Genomic DNA, 20,328 nt, shown 5'->3' with positions numbered 1-20,328 from the left:
GAACAAATTATATATTTTTCGTTGTTTGATTCATTAAAGAAAAGCTTAAAACTAATCAAAATTCATTATTTATCACTTTTTCTAATAAAGCTAGATATGAACAAAAGTTTCAACGCCTAAGGTAGAATTCAAAAAGACAACCAATAAAAAAAAATTTAATCTGCTCTAACAATTATTTCTGTATTAATAAAATAAGTCTATATGGCATATTAAATCGTTGATTTATTCGTTAAAAGTTAATTATGATTGAAAAATTATTTTTTTTATTAAAAATTTTGTTGTCTTTCAAAGATAATTGTGATAATTGTGAGGACCGTTTATTTTTTGTTACATTTTTTGAATACATTAACTAAATTTACTATGTAAAATAAAAAAATTATTTGTAAGTTTTAAATTATTTTTATTTATAAAAATTAAATAAATAATATATTAGTGATTAATGTGTCACATATTGGAGATAGAGAAATTGTTATTAAAAAAACTAACCAATTCCATAAAATTAAATATCAAAGATCGAAATAGATATTTTTTTTATTGAGTGCCTCGTTTTTTTTCAAATAAATTATTAGAAGTTGGGATGGTATTCACCCACCCTAAAAAAAACATGAAACTATGGAATTAATTAAAAAACACAACAAATAAAAAAAAAAAAACAGGAAACTATGGAATTAAAAAACACAACAAATAAAAACATGAAACTACATGAGATCAATACCATATCTGAGCAAAACTTCCAAGTGCATAGCATCCCCACCCCAAGAGCCTAGACCCACATGTGCTTATGTCTCATTGTCTCTTCTAGTTCTTGACCCTAGCTACCTTCACCATTATTGTCTTCAATAGCTGCCCCATAGGTTGCTATCCTCTCCCTTGCTCAAGTTCATTATTATTATTATTATTATTATTATTATTATTATTATTATTATTATTATTATTACTATCTCACCATATATATATTTTAACAATTTCCATTGGATTCTTAAATGTTTTTTCTTTATATTTAATTAGTATCTAATACATGTTCAAAATGTTCCAATCTTGTCCCTTTAATCTCTCCCTCTCTATCTCTTTCTCTCTCTATATATATAGGTCAAATTATTATCGCTAATAATTTCTAAACACTAGTAAAACAAAAAAGGAATATTTGTCTTCAGTTCACCAAAAAAGATTCTAGGTGTGAAATTTTAATAGAAAGAAGCATAATTAAGTATTAATTGGATTTAAATTAAAGTACAAAGTTTCATGCTTAAAAAAATAAATTGAATTTTGATCTACTAAGAATATAAAATAATTTATACAAATGTGCAATTACAACAGTTCTTTTTTATGACTATTTGCATAGTCAACATAAAAAATAATTATTTTTATTGATATAATATTACGTAATTAAATATATGTATATTATTTATATTTAAAATATATTAAAATTAAATTCTAAAAAATTATGACATTAAATTAAATAGGAGGAGGGGGGTGGTTGGGTTTATCGTCCATCTATAAGATTTTTCTATTCCAAGTTTATGATAAAATAAAATATGATCAAGAAACATGATAGTCATATAATTTTGACATATAGTAATAACTTGTCAAGGGTTCAATCCATAGATGGAAAATGTTTCTTAGTAGTAGCAATTGAAATAGGAAAATTCTATACAAGCAAATTAAAAGATGAATCCAATGCAAGACTGAAAGCTTCAATGCTTCTTGAAGAAACAACTTGGAATATGTAAAGCCAAAGAGGTCAATTGGTCAAGGGTTCCAAAGATGAAGGCTTGTCTGTTTTAATTTTTATTTTGCTTTTACTAGTTTTGACTATGTATACATGACTACATGTAAAGGAAGTTCTACCGTGCTTATCACACAAATAAGCATACTATACTGATCTTAGGTGTCAAGTCATTGGGGATTGAAGGTAATTTTTTTAAAAATAAAAATAAAAAAAATTAAATTAAAGAAAAATGTTTTAAGAAAATCAGTCACACATATATCACGTCAATCTGTAAAATTTATAATCTGAGACCAATTTTTTTTAAACGAAAAAAAAATATTAAATTATAACAAAAAAAATCTCAAATTCTAAAATATATCTCGATAAGAAACTAACTATTAAGTCCATACGCAGAATTTTTTGAATAAAAAAATAGTTTATTATATTATTTTAATTATTTTATCATATTAATATAACTTTTAATAAATTTTATTTTATTTTAATTAAAATAATAATGTATCATAATAATACAAATTCTGGGAATAGTTTTTTAAATAAATAAATTAAATATTTTATTTATTAAAATATATTATTTAAAAGAAATTTATTAATTTATGTAATATTAGTTATTTTCTTTAAGTTATTTTCTTTTCGTGTCAAAAATATAAAAATTAATAGAATATTTTTTTAAAAAAATATGAGTTTAAAGACTTAATGGATTTTTAATTGTGGATATTTTTAACTTGTATTGTAAAAAGTTATTCTGTTAATTTTAATATTTTTAATTTAGTAAAAACTTAATTATAAATTAAAAATAATACAAAAATTTAATTAAAAAAATTATAATAATTTAATTATAAATTTAATAAAATTATAAAAATTAAAATAATAATTAAATATTTTAATAAATATTAAATTAATGTATAATTTTATAAGTAAAATTATTTTAAAGGAAAAGTTTAAGAGTTGACAATTTTATTAAATTTTAGCCACTATATAATCAGTAAAAAAAATGAATAATTTCATACTATTGGATGAAATTTCACAATATTAAAAATATCATTAATAACTATTTGATGACTACAAATTACAAAAGTTACCGACTCCCTAATACTCCTTGTTACGTTGGGTAACCGGAAGTTAATGGGCTGGACTCGTTAGGTTGGCCCAATCGTATAAGGGAGGAAGCCTTTGAGCGGGTTAGCGCCTTTAGAGACTCCTTCCGACTTGTGAGTGTGGGAGAATGGGGGTGGTACCTGCAAAGACACTCCGATGCCTAAGTTAGCAAGGGTGTGAGCAGGTCTAGAGAGTATTGGGACTTAGAGATACCTGAGGGATGTCAGTGTATTTATAGTGGTGAACCAAAAACCACCGTTGGAGTAGTTCCACCTTTTAGGGTGGATAACCGTCCCTTTATCTTAGGGAGGTTATGATATGGCTCCTGGAAGTGGGTTGAAAGATTTTAGAGACAGTTATTATCTGCCAAGTAACTTTTGATCCCGACTTTCTTAGAGCAAGCCGTAGGGAACACCGACCTCTTGAGAGGAGGTCAGTATATTGAGGAGTCCAATTAGTGGGTTGGATCTCGACATGGACTTGAGTTTTAGCGTTGGGCCAGGGTATGAACACTCCTCTTATTTTAATTTCAGCTTTTACTCAAATATAATTAATAATTTATCCGATTTTTTATTTTATAATGGGGCCATAAATGCATCAATTCCAATGAGATTAAAAATGTTATAAATTGACGTGATGTATGATTGTATATCTCATTAACGTACTTATATTAGAACATTTTCTTTTAATTTAATCTTTTTCATTTTAAAAACAAAATTGCCTTCAATTTTCAGTGATTGACACATAACCTCAGTATATCATGCTTATTTTTGCTGTAAGCACCGTAAAATTCTCCTACATGTAATATGTGACTATAATGTACATAGAAAAGAACGATTTTTGTTTATTAGATTTCTTTTTTTTCAAATTTACTGCTATGATGGGCTATATTTACTCTGTCATGAAGTTACTTTATATAAAAATTTAAGCGGATAGAAAGAGAGACATATAAATAATTATATCTTTAATAAAATATTTTTTTAAGTAATAATTTTTTTTAGTTTACTTGAATTTTTATGTATAAGTTTTTTTTTTTAATTTGTCTTATTCCAATTTTTTTTGGGTGGTCTAATAAATAGGGGCGGAGCTAGGTGGTGGGAAAGGGGGGCGATGGCCTCCCCTAATTTTAATTTTTTACATGTAAATTATATGTAAATTTCAGTTTAGTCCCCCTTAAATTTTTATTTTAGTCTTAGTTTATTGTATAAATATTTTTGGTCCCCCTCTAATATTTTATCTAGCTCCGCCCCTGCTAATAAAGATTGAACTATAGGCCTTCCGGTTATATCTAATCAGTGTCTAATTACACATATTAAGTGTCATGTATATTATCAATTAACATTTTATATAATCAATCATTAACAAAAAATTGACTAATTTAATCGATAAAAATTTTTAGAAACGAATTTAAAGAATGACGTATCTTTTAAGGATTAATTTACCATTAATCTTATATAAAAATCCTAAATTTTACTCTTTTTACTATGAGGTGAGATTACTCTTGTAAGTAGAATGATCCTGTCTCTACATGTACATATGAAGTAGACACATGACATAGCTTTTGGATTTGGATTTTTTGTCATGTGCACCAGGAACAATAATAGTGGCATTGGCAAGGTTGGGAGGAACAATAACCATGTAGCACCAACAATTGAGAAGAAAATAAATTGAGAATAAAGTGAGGAGAGGTTAAAATGAGTTGGTGGGTTCATTTTGGAGAAGTTTGTTACTCTATTTATCTTGTGATGTCACCTTCAATGGCCATTAAGGGTGTCGGTATATAGTACTTGTTGTCCAATCCATTATTCAATCCATAAAGTTCACGCTTTGTCCACACTATACTTGTCACATTGTTTCAATTATTTAGATATCTCTTCAAAGTTTAAACACATATTTAATGGGTTTGCATTATTGATTTTTTCAACAAGTACGTACTTGTCGGTGACATTGATTTACTAGCTACTAGACCTTCAATTCTCATTCCTTAGTAAATTCATATGCTGCTCATGTTTGGTTTCTATTTTTATTTTTAATATTCTTTTTAGAATTTTGTAAAAGAAATTAATAATAAAATTTTATTTATTGTATAATTTTTTATTGTCACCAAAATTATTGTAGTCGGTGGTAAGACTACTGGACCTCTACTATCTCTTCTTGTCTTCATGCTCTTTTTTTTCTATATTTTCTTAAAAATGAAAAAAATTAACCAAGTGTTAAAGTAAATCTATATATTCTATAAATCAATTCAATTTTTTTCTATTTTTCAAACAAAAAGTTTTATTTTAAAATAAAATCAATTTTAATTTATTGCAATCCAAACACACCATAAAATTTAGGAATAAATGTATGTTCAAATGCTTAGTTTTTATTGTTACCAGATATTTTTTGGTAAGCATTTATTAGAGCAACTCTAATAAAATATTTTTAGAATATGACTTTTAGTTTGGTAGTTTTAAAGAGTGAACTAATTTATAATTAAAATTTGTATCATAATTAATAGATGAAATAAAATTAATCTCACCTTAAAAAATATATTACTTTGATGAAAAATTAATAAAATTTTATTATTTATATAACTATATTGATAAAATAATTAAAAATAATATCAAATTTTAATTGAACTAAAATTAAGTATTAAAATGATAAATTTTATTTTTAATTTTATATAATTAGTTATAATATATAATTTTATAAATATTGATATATTATTTTATAAAAAACAAAATAAACCAAATTTAAAATTAGTATTAGAGATGCTCTAAATTTTTTTCATAAGGGATAGGTGTATGGATAAGTCCTGTTGGTTTTAATTTGATGGACTGATGCTCTCTTAAACACACTTTGTACTTTTCAAAAGTTTAAATTAATATTTTGTATTTGATAAAAGTTGATATGCTTATACTTTTGGCTTTTAAAATAAAATGTGTTTCTAAAGGCACTTACAAGTTACAAACATGTTTTCCAAAATCAATTTATCTGATAGAATATATATTCTTATTAAATTACGTTATGTATAACTAATGATTCATCATTTGATCTCTTAATTCTTATCCATAATATATATACTCTTAAAGGAAAAAAATTAAAAGGGTAAACCCATATGCATCTTCTACTGGATAATCTACTAAAATGGTAATTGAAAAGTTATATCATTAATAAGAATAATCTTAAAAGATACAAATAATAAATAAATTTTAAAAATATTTAAAAATATGATAAATATAATTAAATATTAAATATTTATTCTCAAAAAATATTTTAAATCATAAAAATCATACTTGATACAATTTTGTAAAAATTATTTAAAAATAAAATATTTTTATTTTTAAAATTTAATAATATATACCAAGTGATCGAATATATATAAATTTTTTTTAGTAAATTTTGTTTTGGTTGTCACAGTATTTTCTTTTATATTATATTAAGTTAATAAGTTATTGCATGTACAAAATAGAATTTAAATTCTTAATATTTATTTAACTAGAGGAGTGAATTGACTACTCAATCAACCCAAATTGATTAAACGAGTATTTTTTAATTTTACTTTATGAATGAGATCGAAATGTTAGAAAGAGAAGAAAAATTTAAAACCTTGGGACACAAGAAATATGCAAAAATATTGGATTGGCCATGATTGTATCGTGCTCTCATAATAGTGTGAAGAGTTTATTGTTTCGTGTTGGGCTTGTAAATATCTGAAATGTAGACATTTATTTCGTAAGTGAAAAATGTCCATCCATAAAAAAAGTGAAATGTTCACAAATCAGCGTATTATTATTTTATAAAATTTATACCGAAAAATTATTTGTTTGTCAATAAAAAAGAGTTGTTAATTAGGTTGGATTTAATAAAATTGCATAAATAATTTAATTTTAATTCCAATTTAATTCATAAAACAATAACAATCACTTTTAATGCAAAATGTTAAAAATAAAAAACAGCCCCTAATAATTGAATAACATATGTGAAAGTAGGAAATGCTACCTGATAAAGGGATAAAGTCCTTCTGTTTGGTTTTATGCGACTTTCTTTTTGTTGAGGATAATAAGGGATGAAATCCCAAAAATCTTCAGCTACTCTATGTTTCTTTGCTTTTAATTCAACAAAAATTGCATTTTTTTGGAAGAGATTGTTGGACGAAACTCTGAATTTCATTTTTGGATAACTATTTTTTTGTTTGATGCACAAAAATCTATGAATAATACAAAACAAAAAAATAATATAAAAGGAAACCAAAATCAAAATTGATTCTTGGAGGAGATGAAGCCACATTAATTTACAGAACAATATTTACAATTATTAGACTATTTGGTTTCAAAGAGTAGCTGAGCATCCTGTAAGAAATACGAAGACGCTTGAACTATCAATAGAAGTAGATAATAATGGAAAAAAAATACAAATTTAACCCATTCAGGCCAACCCAAACAACGATAAAGAAACATATACATATAATTTTCTGGAATATCTATAAAATTAACAATAGTAATATTTAGTAGAAGTAAAATATAGCTGATCTTGCTTGATAATTCTTCTCGAATAGATTTACATGCAGGGCAGATTTTGTTCAAAATTTGTGCCATCTCCCATAGGAAATAAGGATGGGGTATGGTAACGTTAAATTTAATCATTCCATAATGGCCTGAAATTAAATATTAATCCTTCACTGTCTTTTTTAGTATATTTGCAAATGATAATCTCTAAATAAATTGTTCTGAAATACATCCTTACCTTCACAAAAATGACTGACTTTAGAGTATAGAATGTATGGATATACATCCTCAACTGAACGAAAGGCTTTAGCGCTACAAGTGGTGCATTCATAAGTTAGATTTGGAAGCTCCAAATCAGAACCATTAATATGTCGACGGTCTTGTATTTTCAAACTAGAGGCATTCTCCTCTAAAAGGTGAAATTGATTAATATCTAATACACGGTTAATAAGAGTAGATTACGCATATCTCAGCAAACAACTGAAAGCCAATACATATAAGATCAAGAATATACTTAACTATATCTTCCTCAGTTAGAAGGCCAAACTTTATTCCTGTTATGCATGGGATGAAATTATCAACCATGGTGGTGCGATCAGCCTATTTTTCCGCCTCTTGCTCCCGGAGAATTGACTGGTACTTCCTTTTCAAGAATAGGCTCTCTCTACAATGATGATAACTCCTGTGTCTTCTCTTGTCTATCGTTCATCGTCCGCTAAAGTCTTGTCTGCCTACCTGTTGATTTAGTACATTCTTATTGTTAGTATTGCATATGTGAGGAGTGCATGAAGTTAGTCCCACATTAAAGAAAGCAAGAAAGAGTGAGGAGTTTATAAGATAAGAGACCCATTAACTTACTACCTTAAGGTTTTGAGTTGGATGTGGTGTCTTCTCATCTTATGTTCTCTCGCTTGATTCCTCCCCTAAATCTCTCGGTGGTCGAGAACTCTCCATGGTTGACCTAACAAGTGGTATCAGAGCCGATGGTTAATCCGTCTGGTGGTTTTAAGGAGTATTCAAGGTGAAGTATCAAAAGTCTTCCCGCCAAAGGTGGTCCAGGTGGCGTGTCCCGTGGTATTTTGCGGCGGTGTCATACACAAATACTCGTGGCGGAAGAGCAAGAAAGAGGGGTAGTTGATGCTTGATGTGGATGTTCACAGTTGAGGGGGTGATTGTTAGTGTTGCAAGTGTGAGGAGTGCATGAAGTTAGTCCCACATCAAAGAAAGTAAGGAAGAGTGAGGAGTTTATAAGATGAGAGACCCATTAACTTACTACCTTAAGATTTTGAGTTGGATGTGGTATCTTCTCATCTTATGTTCTTTTGGTTGATTTCTCCCCTAAATCTCCCGGTGGTCGAGGATTCTCAAAGGTTGGCCCAACACCTATCCCCTCCCCTTAGAGAGTTTGATCAATCTTCCTCGAGGAACAGGTTAAATAGCTTAGGCAAGACTTGACCCATATTTGTAGTAGATCTAACTCGCTTTTTGGCTGGCTCCTTACTACCAAAAGAAATTCACATGCATCAGCAACATACAAACCTTCCTATTAAAGGCAAGTTTAGTATTTTGTCTATTTTCTCAATGGAGTCTCCTGGCCTCCTCACCTCCCTCGCTTGAAGTTTCCATCAACTTTTCCCATTCAGTCCTCATGCTAAATGTTGCCAACCTGCACTTTGGGTCCCGCAAGAAGAAAAAGTTTACTGGTGTGTGATCATGACACCATGTAGTACTATGATACTATATGTTAACATATACCCAAGCAACAAGTAACTCTTACTTATTACATTGATACTGCCTGATGTAGCAAAAGAAGTAGCACATGGTTTTGAGTCTATTTACTAAAGCCATTAGAAAGAAAAATGCATGAGTCGAGAAAGTATATGTGAACTCTCCACAGTTGGCCCAACAAGTGGTATCAGAGCCGATGGTTAATCGGTCTGGTGGTTTTAAAGAGTATTCAAGGTGAAGCATTGAAAGTCCTCCCGGAAAAGGTGGTCTGGGTGGCGGGTCCCGCGGTGTTTTGCGGCGATGTGATGGGCGAATACTCGTGGTGGAAGAGCTAGAAATAGGGAGAGTTGATGCTTAATGTGGAGGCTCACACTTGAGGGGGAGATTGTTAGTGTTGCAAGTGTGAGGAGTGCATGAAGTTAGTCCCACATCAAAGAAAGCAAGAAAGAGTGAGGAGTTTATAAGATGAGAGACCTATTAACTTACTACCTTAAGATTTTGAGTTGGATGTGATGTCTTCTGATCTTATGTTCTCTCGCTTGATTCCTCCCCTAATCTCCCGGTGGTCGAGAACTCTCTACGATTGGCCTAACAAGTGGTATTAGAGCCGATGGTTAATAGGTATGGTGGTTTTAAGGAGTATTCATGGTGAAGTATCGAAAGTCTTCCTGGCAAATATGGTCCGGGCGGCATTTCTCGCGGTGTTTTGCGGTGGTGTGATTGATGAATACTCGTGGCGGAAGAGCTAGAAAGAGGGGGAGTTGATGCTGGATGTGGAGGCTCACACTTGAGAGAGAGATTGTTAGTGTTGCAAGTGTGAGGAGTGCATGAAGTTAGTCCCACATCAAAGACAGCAAGGAAGAGTGGGGATTTTATAAGATGAGAGACCCATTAACTTACTACCTTAAGGTTTTAAGTTGGATGTGGTATCTTCTCATCTTATGTTTTCTTGCTTGATTCCTCCCTTAAATCTCCCGGTGGTCGAGAACTCTCCACGGTTGGCCCAACAAGTGGTTTCAGAGCCGATGGTCAATCGGTCTGGTGGTTTTAAGGAGTATTCAAGGTGAAGCATCGAAAGTCTTCTCGGCAAAGGTGGTCCAGGTGGCGTGTCATGCGGTGTTTTGCGGCGGTGTGATGGATGAATACTCGTGGCGGAAGAGCTAGAAAGAGGAAGAGTTGATACTTGATGTGGAGGCTCACACTTGAGGCGAAGATTGTTAGTGTTGCAAGTGTGAGGAGTGCATGAAGATAGTCCCACATCAAATAATGCAAGGAAGAGTGGGAAGTTTATAAGATGAGAGACCCATTAACTTACTACCTTAAGTTTTTGAGTTGGATGTGGTGTCTTCTCATCTTATGTTCTCTCGGTTAATTCCTCCCCTAAATTTTTCGGTAGTTGAGAACTCCCCACAGTTGGCCCAACACCTATCCCTTCACCTTGGGGAGGGGAGAAAGTGGCCGTTGCACTGATAGGAGTGTAATCTAATTGAATCTATCTATCTTTTTTGTCATTGAGGAACATGTTAAAGAGTTTAGGCAACATTTGGCCCCTATTTGTAGTAGATCTAACTCGGTTTTTGGCTGGCTCCTTACTGCCAAAATAAATTCACATGCATCAGTAACATAAAACCTTACTATTAAAAAGGCAAGTTTAGTATTTTGTCTATTTTTCCAATAAAGTCTCCTGGCCTCCTCACCTCCCTCGCTTGAAGTTTCCGTCAACTTCTCCCATTTAGTCCTCCTGCCAACTGTTGCCAACCTGCAGTTTGGGTCCCGCAAGAAGAAAAAGTTTACTGGTGTGTGATCATGACACCATGTAGTACTATGATATTATATGTTAACTATTATCCAAGCTACAAGTAACTCTTACTTATTGCATTGATACTGCCTGATGTAGCAAAAGAAATAGCACATGGTTTTGAGTCTATTTACCAAACCCATTAGAATGAAAAATACATGAGCCGAGAAAGTATATGTGAACTCTCCACGGTTGGCCCAACAAGTGATATCAGAGCCGATGATTAATCGGTCTAGTTGTCTTAAGGAGTATTCAAGGTGAAGCATCGAAAGTATTCTCGGCAAAGGTGGTCCAGGTAGCGGGTCCCGCGGTGTTTTGAGGCGGTGTGATGGACGAATACTCGTGGTAGAAGAGCTAGAAAGATGGGGAGTTGATGCTTGATATGGAGGCTCACACTTGAGGGGGAGATTGTTAGTGTTGCATGTGTGAGGAGTGGATGAAGTTAGTCCCACATCAAAGAAAGCAAGGAAGAGTGAGGAGCTTATAAGTTGAGAGACCCATTAACTTACTACCTTAAGATTTTGAGTTAGCTGTGGTATCTTCTCATCTTATGTTCTCTCACTTGATTCCTCTCCTAATCTCACGGTGGTCGAGAACTCTCCACGGTTGGCCAACAAGTGGTATCAGAGCCGATGGTTAATAGGTCTGGTGGTTTTAAGGAGTATTCAAGGTGAAGCATCAAAAGTCTTCCCGACAAAGATGATCCGGGTGGCATGTCTCGCGATGTTTTGCGGCGGTGTGATTGATGAATACTTGTGGCGGAAGAGCTAGAATAAGGGGGAGTTGATGCTTGATGTGGAGGCTCACACTTGAGGGGGAGATTGTTAGTGTTGCTAGTGTGAGAAGTGCATGAAGTTAGTCCCACATCAAAGAAAGCAAGGAAGAGTGAGGAGTTTATAAGATGAGAGATCTATTAACTTACTACCTTAAGGTTTTGAGATGGATGTGGTGTCTTCTCATCTTATGTTCTCTCGCTTGATTCCTTCACTAAATCTCCCGGTGGTCGAGAACTCTCCACGACTGGCCCAACACATATCCCCTCCCCTTAGGGAGTTTGATCAATCTTCCTTACCCATAATGGTTTAGATTGAGCCACCAGGTAGGAGAGAAAGTGACCGTTACACTGATAGGAGTGTAATCAAATTGATTCTATCTATAGTTAAAGAGATTAGGCAAGACTTGGCCCCTATTTGTAGTAGATCTAACTCGCTTTTTGGCTGGCTCCTTACTGCCAAAAGAAATTCACATGCATCAGCAACATACAAACATTTCTATTAAAAAGGCAAGTTTAATATTTTGTCTATTTTTCCAATGGAGTCTTCTGGCCTCCTCACCTCTCTCGCTTGAAGTTTCCGTCAACTTCTCCCATTCAGTCCTCATGCCAACTGTTGCCAACCTGCACTTTGGATCCCGCAAGAAGAAAAATTTTACTAGTGTGTGATCATGACACCATGTAGTACTATGATACTATATGTTAACATATATCCAAACTATAAGTAACTCTTACTTATTGCATTGATACTGCCTGATGTAGTAAAAGAAGTAGCACATAGTTTTGAGTCTATTTACCAAAGCCATTGGAATGAAAAATACATGAGTCGAAAAAGTATATGTGAACTCTCCACGGTTGGCCCAACAAGTGGTATCAGAGCTGATGGTTAATCGGTCTGGTGGTTTTAAGGAGTATTCAAGGTGAAGCATCAAAAGTCTTTCTGGCAAAGGTGGTCCGGGTGGCGTGTCCCGCGGTGTTTTGTGGCGGTGTGATGGCGAATACTCGTGGCTGAAGAGCTAGAAAGAGGGGGAGTTGATGCTTGATGTGAAGGCTCACACTTGAGAGGGAGATTGTTAGTGTTGCAATTGTGAGGAATGCATGAAGTTAGTCCCACATCAAAGAAAGCAAGAAAGAGTGAGGAGTTTATAAGATGAGAGACCCATTAACTTACTACCTTAAGGTTTTGAGTTGGATGTGGTGTCTTATCATCTTATGTTCTCTTGCTTGATTCCTTCCCTAAATCTCTCGGTAGTCGAGAACTCTCCACGGTTGGCCCAACACCTATCCCCTCCCTAATTGAATCTATCTATCTTTCTTGTCCTTGAGGCCGCTAGATTTGACTCGTTCTTTGGCTGGCTCCTTACTGCCAAAAGAAATTTACATGCATCAGTAACATACAAAACTTTCTATTAAAAGCAAGTTTAGTATTTTGTCTATTTTTTTAATGGAGTCTCCTGGCCTCCTCCCCTCCCTCGCTTGAAGTTTTCATCAACTTCCCCCATTTAGTCCTCATGCCAACTATTACCATCCTACACTTTGGGTCCCGTAAGAATAAAAAGTTTACTAGTGTGTGATCATGACACCATGTAGTACTATGATACTATATGTTAACATATATCCAAGTTACAAGTAACTCTTACTTATTGCATTAATAATGCCTGATGTAGCAAAAGAAGTATCACATAATTTTGAGTCTATTTTTTAAAGTCATTGGAATGAAAAATACATGAGTCGAGAAAGTATATGGGGCAAATGAGAAGGATGCACCTTAAAATTGGTGGGATTTTGTACACGTTAGGTTTGTTTAACTCTCATTATTCACTAAAATGGACGTCTCAATTCAAGACAGAGAATATGAAAAAATATAAGGTAACTTTTTTATTTTGATTTCATCTGATATCAAAAATAATTTTTTAAGAATTTTGTAAATATTTAGTTAGTTTATAATGTAGATAAATTAAAGAACACTTTAAATTCTGCTTGGTCTATTGGGACGTGCTCGAACACGTCTGTGAGATATACTAGTTGGTAAAAAATTGGTAAGCACTTAAAGTAATGTAGTATGAGGGATACTAGCTGGTAAGCACATTGCAAATTAGAAAGACTTTTCTTTAAAAAATTTTAAGTCCTAAGCTAGCGCCGCTGTGTCGTTGACTCTCACTCATTGTAATGAAAAAAAATTAACCAAATGTTAAAAGTAAATTTATATATTCTATAAATCAATCCAATTCTTTCTTTTAAATTTCAAACAAAAAATTTTATTTTAAAATAAGATCAATTTTAATTTATTGCAATCCAAACACACCATTATTGATTTTTTCAAAGTTTAAACACATATTTAATGGGTTTGCATGATTGCTTTTTTCAACAAGTACGTACTTGTCGGTGACATTGATTTACTAGCTACTAGACCTTCAATTCTCATTCCTTAGTAAATTCATATGCTACTCATATTTGGTTTCTTTTTTTATTTTTAATATTTTTTTAGAATTTTGTAAAAGAAATTAATAATAAAATTTTATTTATTGCATAATTTTTTATTGTCACCAATAATTATTGTAGTCCGTGGCAAGACTACTGAACCTCTACTATCTCTTCTTGTCTTCATGCCCTTTTTTTTCTATATTTTCTTAGAAATGAAAAAAAATTAAACAAGTGTTAAAGTAAATCTATATATTCTATAAACCAATTCAATTCTTTTTTCTAAATTTCAAACAAAAAGTTTTATTTTAAAATAAAATCAATTTTAATTTATTACATTCCAAACACACCATAAAATTTAAGAATAAATGTATGTTCAAATGTTTAGTTTTTGTTGTTACCAGGTATTTTTTGGTAAGCATTTATTAGAGCAACTCTAATAAAATATTTTTAGAATATGACTTTTAGTTTGGTAGTTTTAAAGAGTGAACTAATTTAAAATTAAAATTTGTATCATAATTAATAGATGAAATAAAATTAATCTCACCTTAAAAAAATATATTACTTTAATAAAAAATAAAAAATATTATTATTTATATAACTGTATTAATGGAATAATTAAAAATAATATAAAAATTTTAATTAAACTAAAACTAAGTATTAAAGTGATAAATTTTATTTTTAATTTTAAATTATTATTTATAATATATAATTTTATAAATATTGATATATTATTTTATAAGAAGCAAAATAAAACCAAATTTAAAATTAGTATTAGAGATGCTCTAAATTTTTTTCATAAGCGATAGGTGAGCCTATAGATAGGCCTGTTGGTTTTAATTTGATGGACTGATGCTCTCTTAAACACACTTTGTACTCTTCAAAAGTTTAAATTAATATTTTGTATTTGATAAAAGTTGATATGCTTATACTTTTGGCTTTTAAAATAAAATGTGTTTTTAAAAGCACTTACAAACATGTTTTCCAAAATCAATTTATCTGATAGAATATATATTCTTATTAAATTACGTTATGTATAATTAATAACTCATCATCTGATCTCTTAATTCTTATCCATAATATATATACTCTTGAAGAAAAAAAAAGGTAAAAATTATGGTGTAGACTTTGCTTTGACTCAAGTTATATATAGGTCTTCAAACCCATATGCATCTTCTACTGGATAATCTACTAAAATGGTAATTGAAAAGTTATATCATTAATAAGAATATTCTTAAAAGATACGAATAATAAATTAATTTTAAAAATATTTAAAAATATGATAAATATAATTAAATATTAAATATTTATTCTTAAAAAATATTTTAAATCATAAAAATCATACTTTGATACAATTTTGTAAAAATAAGATATTTTTTTAAAAAAAAATTAATAATATTATACCAAGTAAATATATATACAATTTTTTTTAGTAAGTATTTTTTTTGTCTACGGTATTTTTTTTATATTATACCAAGTCAATAAATTGTTGCATGTACGAGACCAAATTTAAATGCTTAACATTTGTTTAAGCGGACGAGTGAGTTGATTAAGCGAGTATTTTTTTAATTTTGCTTTGTGAATGAGACCGAAATGTTAGAAAAAAAAAAAGAAAAATTTAAAACCTTGAGACACAAGAAATATGCAAAAAAACTGGATGGGCCATGATTGTATCCTGCTCTCTAAGATTGATAGGAATAAGAAAGACTAAAAATGGAGGTCAAGTTAAACTTTAAAACTATGTGAGAAAATTACGAAAAAACTATATATACAAGCAAACTATGTGTACACAAATCAAGTATCTGAGATAAATATATAATTAATAAGCAACCAATTAATTATACGAACAAAAAGCAACTACATATACACATATATAACACATGCATGTACATTTACTAGTAAAATCAGAGCCAAATAATGGTACTGATTTTAATGGTAAATGTACTTATCAAAACCAAATCCAAATTTTGGTTTTAATTAACTATGGTATATAATTTTTTTTTAAGTGTAAGATTTATTAGTGGAATAGGTAGTGGACATGTCTGATGAGTAATCCCATGGCAGAGTAGTATTAGGCTTATTATTATTATTATTCCAAGCAGCAGCATCATCATCATTTGGAGGCAAATTGAATGGGAACCCAGCAATTGTTGTAATTACACCTGAATCATCATCATATGAGAACCCACTACTATTATTATTGTAATGATGATGATTTGGATCTTCATGAAGGCCTATGTTGGAAGAAATAACAATGGAGCTACTAGTAGTAGTGGCATCAATTTCTTTTGTGGGTTCAAGGGTAGAATTGGAATTGTAGAAGATGAAGTTGTTGTTGGAGTTTGGAATAATAGGGTGTTGGTGTTGGTGTTGTTGATGTGTGAGTATATCATCAAATAATTGATTATGATGATTCCAATTATAAGGATGATGAGGTAATGAGGCTTTTTGCGCCATGGACATTGTGTTTGTTTTCTTGAATATCCTACATATTGCCCATGAATCCTGAAATTCCAATCAACCAAATTTCATTAATTAATTTTCTGTAATTCACTTCCACTGTATAAATATACTTTTAATAATTTCTCATTCTTAGGTTAAGGGTAAAATATATTTTTTATTTTTAAAATTTTTAGAATTTTTTAAAATATCTTTAATATTTAACTTATTTTAATTTTATTTTTAATATTTTAAATATATTTTAATTATACCCTTAAAAATATATTTCAATATATTTTAATTATACAGAAGTATAATAAAAATATATTAAAATATTAAGAAGTAAAATAAGAACTTAAATATAAATATTAAAAAAATATATTTTATATCACATACTATTTAACGATGCATAATAATATCTTTTTAGCAGCGTTAAAATAAAATATGTAAGAGATATTAATTTGTAGGTAAAAGTTCAAAAACCAAAACAAATATTTTTAAAATTCAAAACCAAATTAATTAAATATATAAAAGCTAACAGACCAAATTAATCATTATATCCTATATAAAACCCTTGGAAATAAATAAATAAAAAATAAAACTTACAGAAGCAGGGGTAGTTTTGTCAGAGCATTTCTTGGCTGAATCAGAAGAAAGTGAAGGGAGCCTAAACTCATGCATCATCCAATCAGTTTTGAAACCCTTAGCAGCTCTGCCTCTGTAGAAAACAAGTGATTTCTTCAAACCAATAATGGATTGGGCCTCAGATGAGTATATGGGCCTGTCAGTTCCAGTGGCCTTCCAAAACCCACATCTTGTCACTCTGTTGGGCCTTGCACTGTTTCTGTATTTCCTGTCTCTTGGACAGTAGAAATACCATTCTTTCTCTCCATTACTTGCCACCCCTTTTTTAATAAAAAAATATATAAATAAATTAAAAAAATTATCAGCTTATTAAAATTTGAAAAGAATCAAGTCAAAATCAAGGAATTTTTTCATTCAATTATGTTTAGATTATATTAATTTTTTTTTAACGTATGAAATTAATTAAATTTATGTTTATTTTAAAGAGAATGTAAACGGAAAAAAAACTTGTTTGAGAATTTCAGCATAACTCAAAAAGAAAATATCACAAACAGAAAATAGATTAACTATTTTTTAATCTTTAGAAAAAGATGGTGCAGTTTTGATTTTTGAGAACTCATTATTGATTATTAGGAAGCAAGTATAAAAATGGGTTTGATTTTTATTAAGGAACATATAGATATTAGAGGAATAATTTTATGTTTGTATTTTAATAGTCTATTTGTAATTTTTTTTTATCTTTTATTCTTTTACATCCTTGATTAAACGAATATATGTGAAAAAAGATGTACCAAGACAGATAAAAGAGATTAACAAAAAAACTCAACAAGAAAAGATATTAGTTCTTACTTGGAAGGTCCCATGGCTCATACTTATAGATATCAACTTGCTTGATCAATTCAATAGGAAGAGATTTTTGCTGAATTTTTCTTTTTAGATAAAAACCAACAATCTCTTCATCTGTTGGGTGAAATCTGAAACCTGGCATCATCTCATCTTCAATCTTATTCTCCATCTCAATATTCCTTTCCTCCATCTCCAATTCAATTTCTCACTGTACCAAATTCGACAGATAGCGGCAGTTTTTTAGCAACGGTTTCAGAAAAAAAAACTCTTGTATCTCTAACAATCAAATTCGAAGATATATAAGAGAAGACTTCTTGATAAATTTGTACAATAATGAGAAGAAAAGCATATTAAGTATATATATAATTAAGCTATGTAAGATTTAATTGCTAGATTAGTACCATCTTTCTATAGATGAATATTAAAAACTTTGTGGTTTGCAATAATTTTTGGAAAAACCAAACAAAACCAATTATCAATGTGATGTTTGTTTTCTCTAATAATACTACAAAAAGATAGAACAAATAATTGATGAAACAGTATACCTCAAAAAATAGATGTTGAGAAGTTTCAAGTTGTTGCACTTACAATAAATTTGTTTAGTCCAAGGAAATTTATGTGCCTCCCAAGAATGTTTATATATGCTTCCTAAGCTTCTGCCTCCCTTTCATTAAGGATATATTTATATTTCTCTAATTGAGATCACAAAAATTCCTTAGTGAATAGGAATTATGTCACTTAAATGAAGGACAAGTTAAAATAAAATAAAATAAAATAAAATAAAATAAAAACATACCCTTTAATGGATGTGTCTCAATTCCACCATTTGAGACCAGTATTAATATATAATGATTTTGGGAAAGACCAAAATAAGGATCACACAAGAGACTATAGAATCAATAGCTTTCAATACTGTTTTGTTTTTTTTCCTTTTTTATTTCTTCCAATTTATTTTTTTTTTTTGAAAAAAGAAAAAAAAAGGAGATTATTCCATTTTTCACACTTGCTGATGCTCATAAACTTCTCCCTTTCAACTTCAACATACAAAGACAAGGGGAAAATGACAAAGCAAGCTTCTTTGAATGTAGTAACAATTATTTCATTTTCTCTACTAATAAAATAAGGCAATTCTGTTTTTATTTTAAAATTGTTCTTTGTAAGTTGTTGGCTGGACCTAGTTCTTAATATAATAATCTTAATGTTATATTCAGTATGATTGATTGTTTTCTATATACCTAATTCTTCTATGGCCGATTTTGGAAAAAAATATCATTTTTTTCCCTTATAACAACAATTCATGTGTATCCAAAATTCTCATTTCAATCCCATTATTTTCACACCTCCTATCTATTCCCCATGCTTTGTGAGGAATAAGAACAAGTGACACGTCATGAGTTGTCTAGATAGGTATCTTTAAAATCTACTTAATATATTAAAACTGATTTTTTTTCAATTAATGAGAGTGAGGTGTCACTTTCTCGTGAACCCATTTTCCCTCCAAAAGAAATGCATTTAATGAATGATACATAATTATACTAATTTAGGAAAATATCTTTATTTTAATTATATAAAATCAATATTTAATGTATTATTAAACTACTTATCAATTATTAATAAAAAATATTTTTAATTATTTTAATGAATAATGCATAATTATACTAATTTAGAAAAATATCTTTATTATAATTATATAAAATCAATATTTAATGCATCATTAAACTAATTATCAATCAAAAATATTTTTAAATATTTTAATTATATATTCATTTTAATTATATTCATATCCTTCTAATTCTTATTCATTATCCAATGATTTTATTAGTGGCAAGTTGTTAACCTATTTATATTGATAATAATAATAATTTTATTAGAATAAATATCAAATTCTATTCCTAATATAAAAATATAAAACTTAATTCCTTCCATTTTTAATTTATCACTATAAAAGACCATGTATGCTAGAAGAAAATATTATTTGTTTACCAATTACTCTTTCATTTGATAGCTTTTACAACAATTCTTTTTCTTCCTATGAGGCGTCATTGCAAGAAGACAACTATTGTGGACACAAACTACCACACTCTCCAACTTTCGTGCTCATCATTCGGAGCTCTATAAGATATGTTATCTATGAAGTATTTATAGACCATGGTGTTATCATGTATGCATAAATAAAAAAATATTTCGTATTTAAATTTAAGTCATTTACCTGTTTGTGATATATTGTAGTGTGAAATTACTTTCAATATGTGTTGTATAATGATATTATGTTCTAATTTAAGCTTTTACTTTAGAACTGTATTATGATTTTATCTCAACATTTTTTCTTAGATATCAAGTTGACGTATTTTTATTTATTATTATTATTGAAACGGATGTGATATGAAATGTACAAAAAAAAGTTCTCACATTCAATTTATTTTAT

General features: G+C 29.8%; 1 protein-coding gene across 3 annotated transcripts; it reads right to left on the bottom strand.

The window, feature by feature from the left end:
* Positions 1 to 15,784: 15,784 nt before the first annotated feature.
* Positions 15,785 to 18,895, bottom strand: LOC112718349 (protein FEZ). Of its 3 annotated transcripts, none has more exons than XM_072205399.1 (5): positions 18,700 to 18,895; positions 18,492 to 18,595; positions 17,907 to 18,111; positions 17,079 to 17,377; positions 15,785 to 16,538 (listed from the first exon to the last, which is right to left on the bottom strand). In XM_072205399.1, the coding sequence occupies exons 3-5, from the start codon at positions 18,091 to 18,093 to the stop codon at positions 16,035 to 16,037; spliced, it is 990 nt and encodes a 329-aa protein (XP_072061500.1). In that variant the 5' UTR covers positions 18,094 to 18,111; positions 18,492 to 18,595; positions 18,700 to 18,895; the 3' UTR covers positions 15,785 to 16,034. The 3 variants fall into 3 exon arrangements, with proteins under 3 accessions (XP_072061500.1, XP_029145302.1, XP_029145303.1); XM_029289469.2 differs by having other exon boundaries at positions 18,449 to 18,595; positions 18,700 to 18,884; XM_029289470.2 differs by having other exon boundaries at positions 18,492 to 18,783.
* Between the last annotated feature and the right edge of the window lie 1,433 nt (positions 18,896 to 20,328).

The sequence above is a fragment of the Arachis hypogaea genome, chromosome 10 (genome assembly GCF_003086295.3).
Source record: "Arachis hypogaea cultivar Tifrunner chromosome 10, arahy.Tifrunner.gnm2.J5K5, whole genome shotgun sequence".
Classification (NCBI taxonomy): Eukaryota; Viridiplantae; Streptophyta; class Magnoliopsida; order Fabales; family Fabaceae; genus Arachis; species Arachis hypogaea.
Note: the sequence above shows the minus strand (reverse complement) of the source record. Positions and strands in the feature narration are given on the sequence as shown.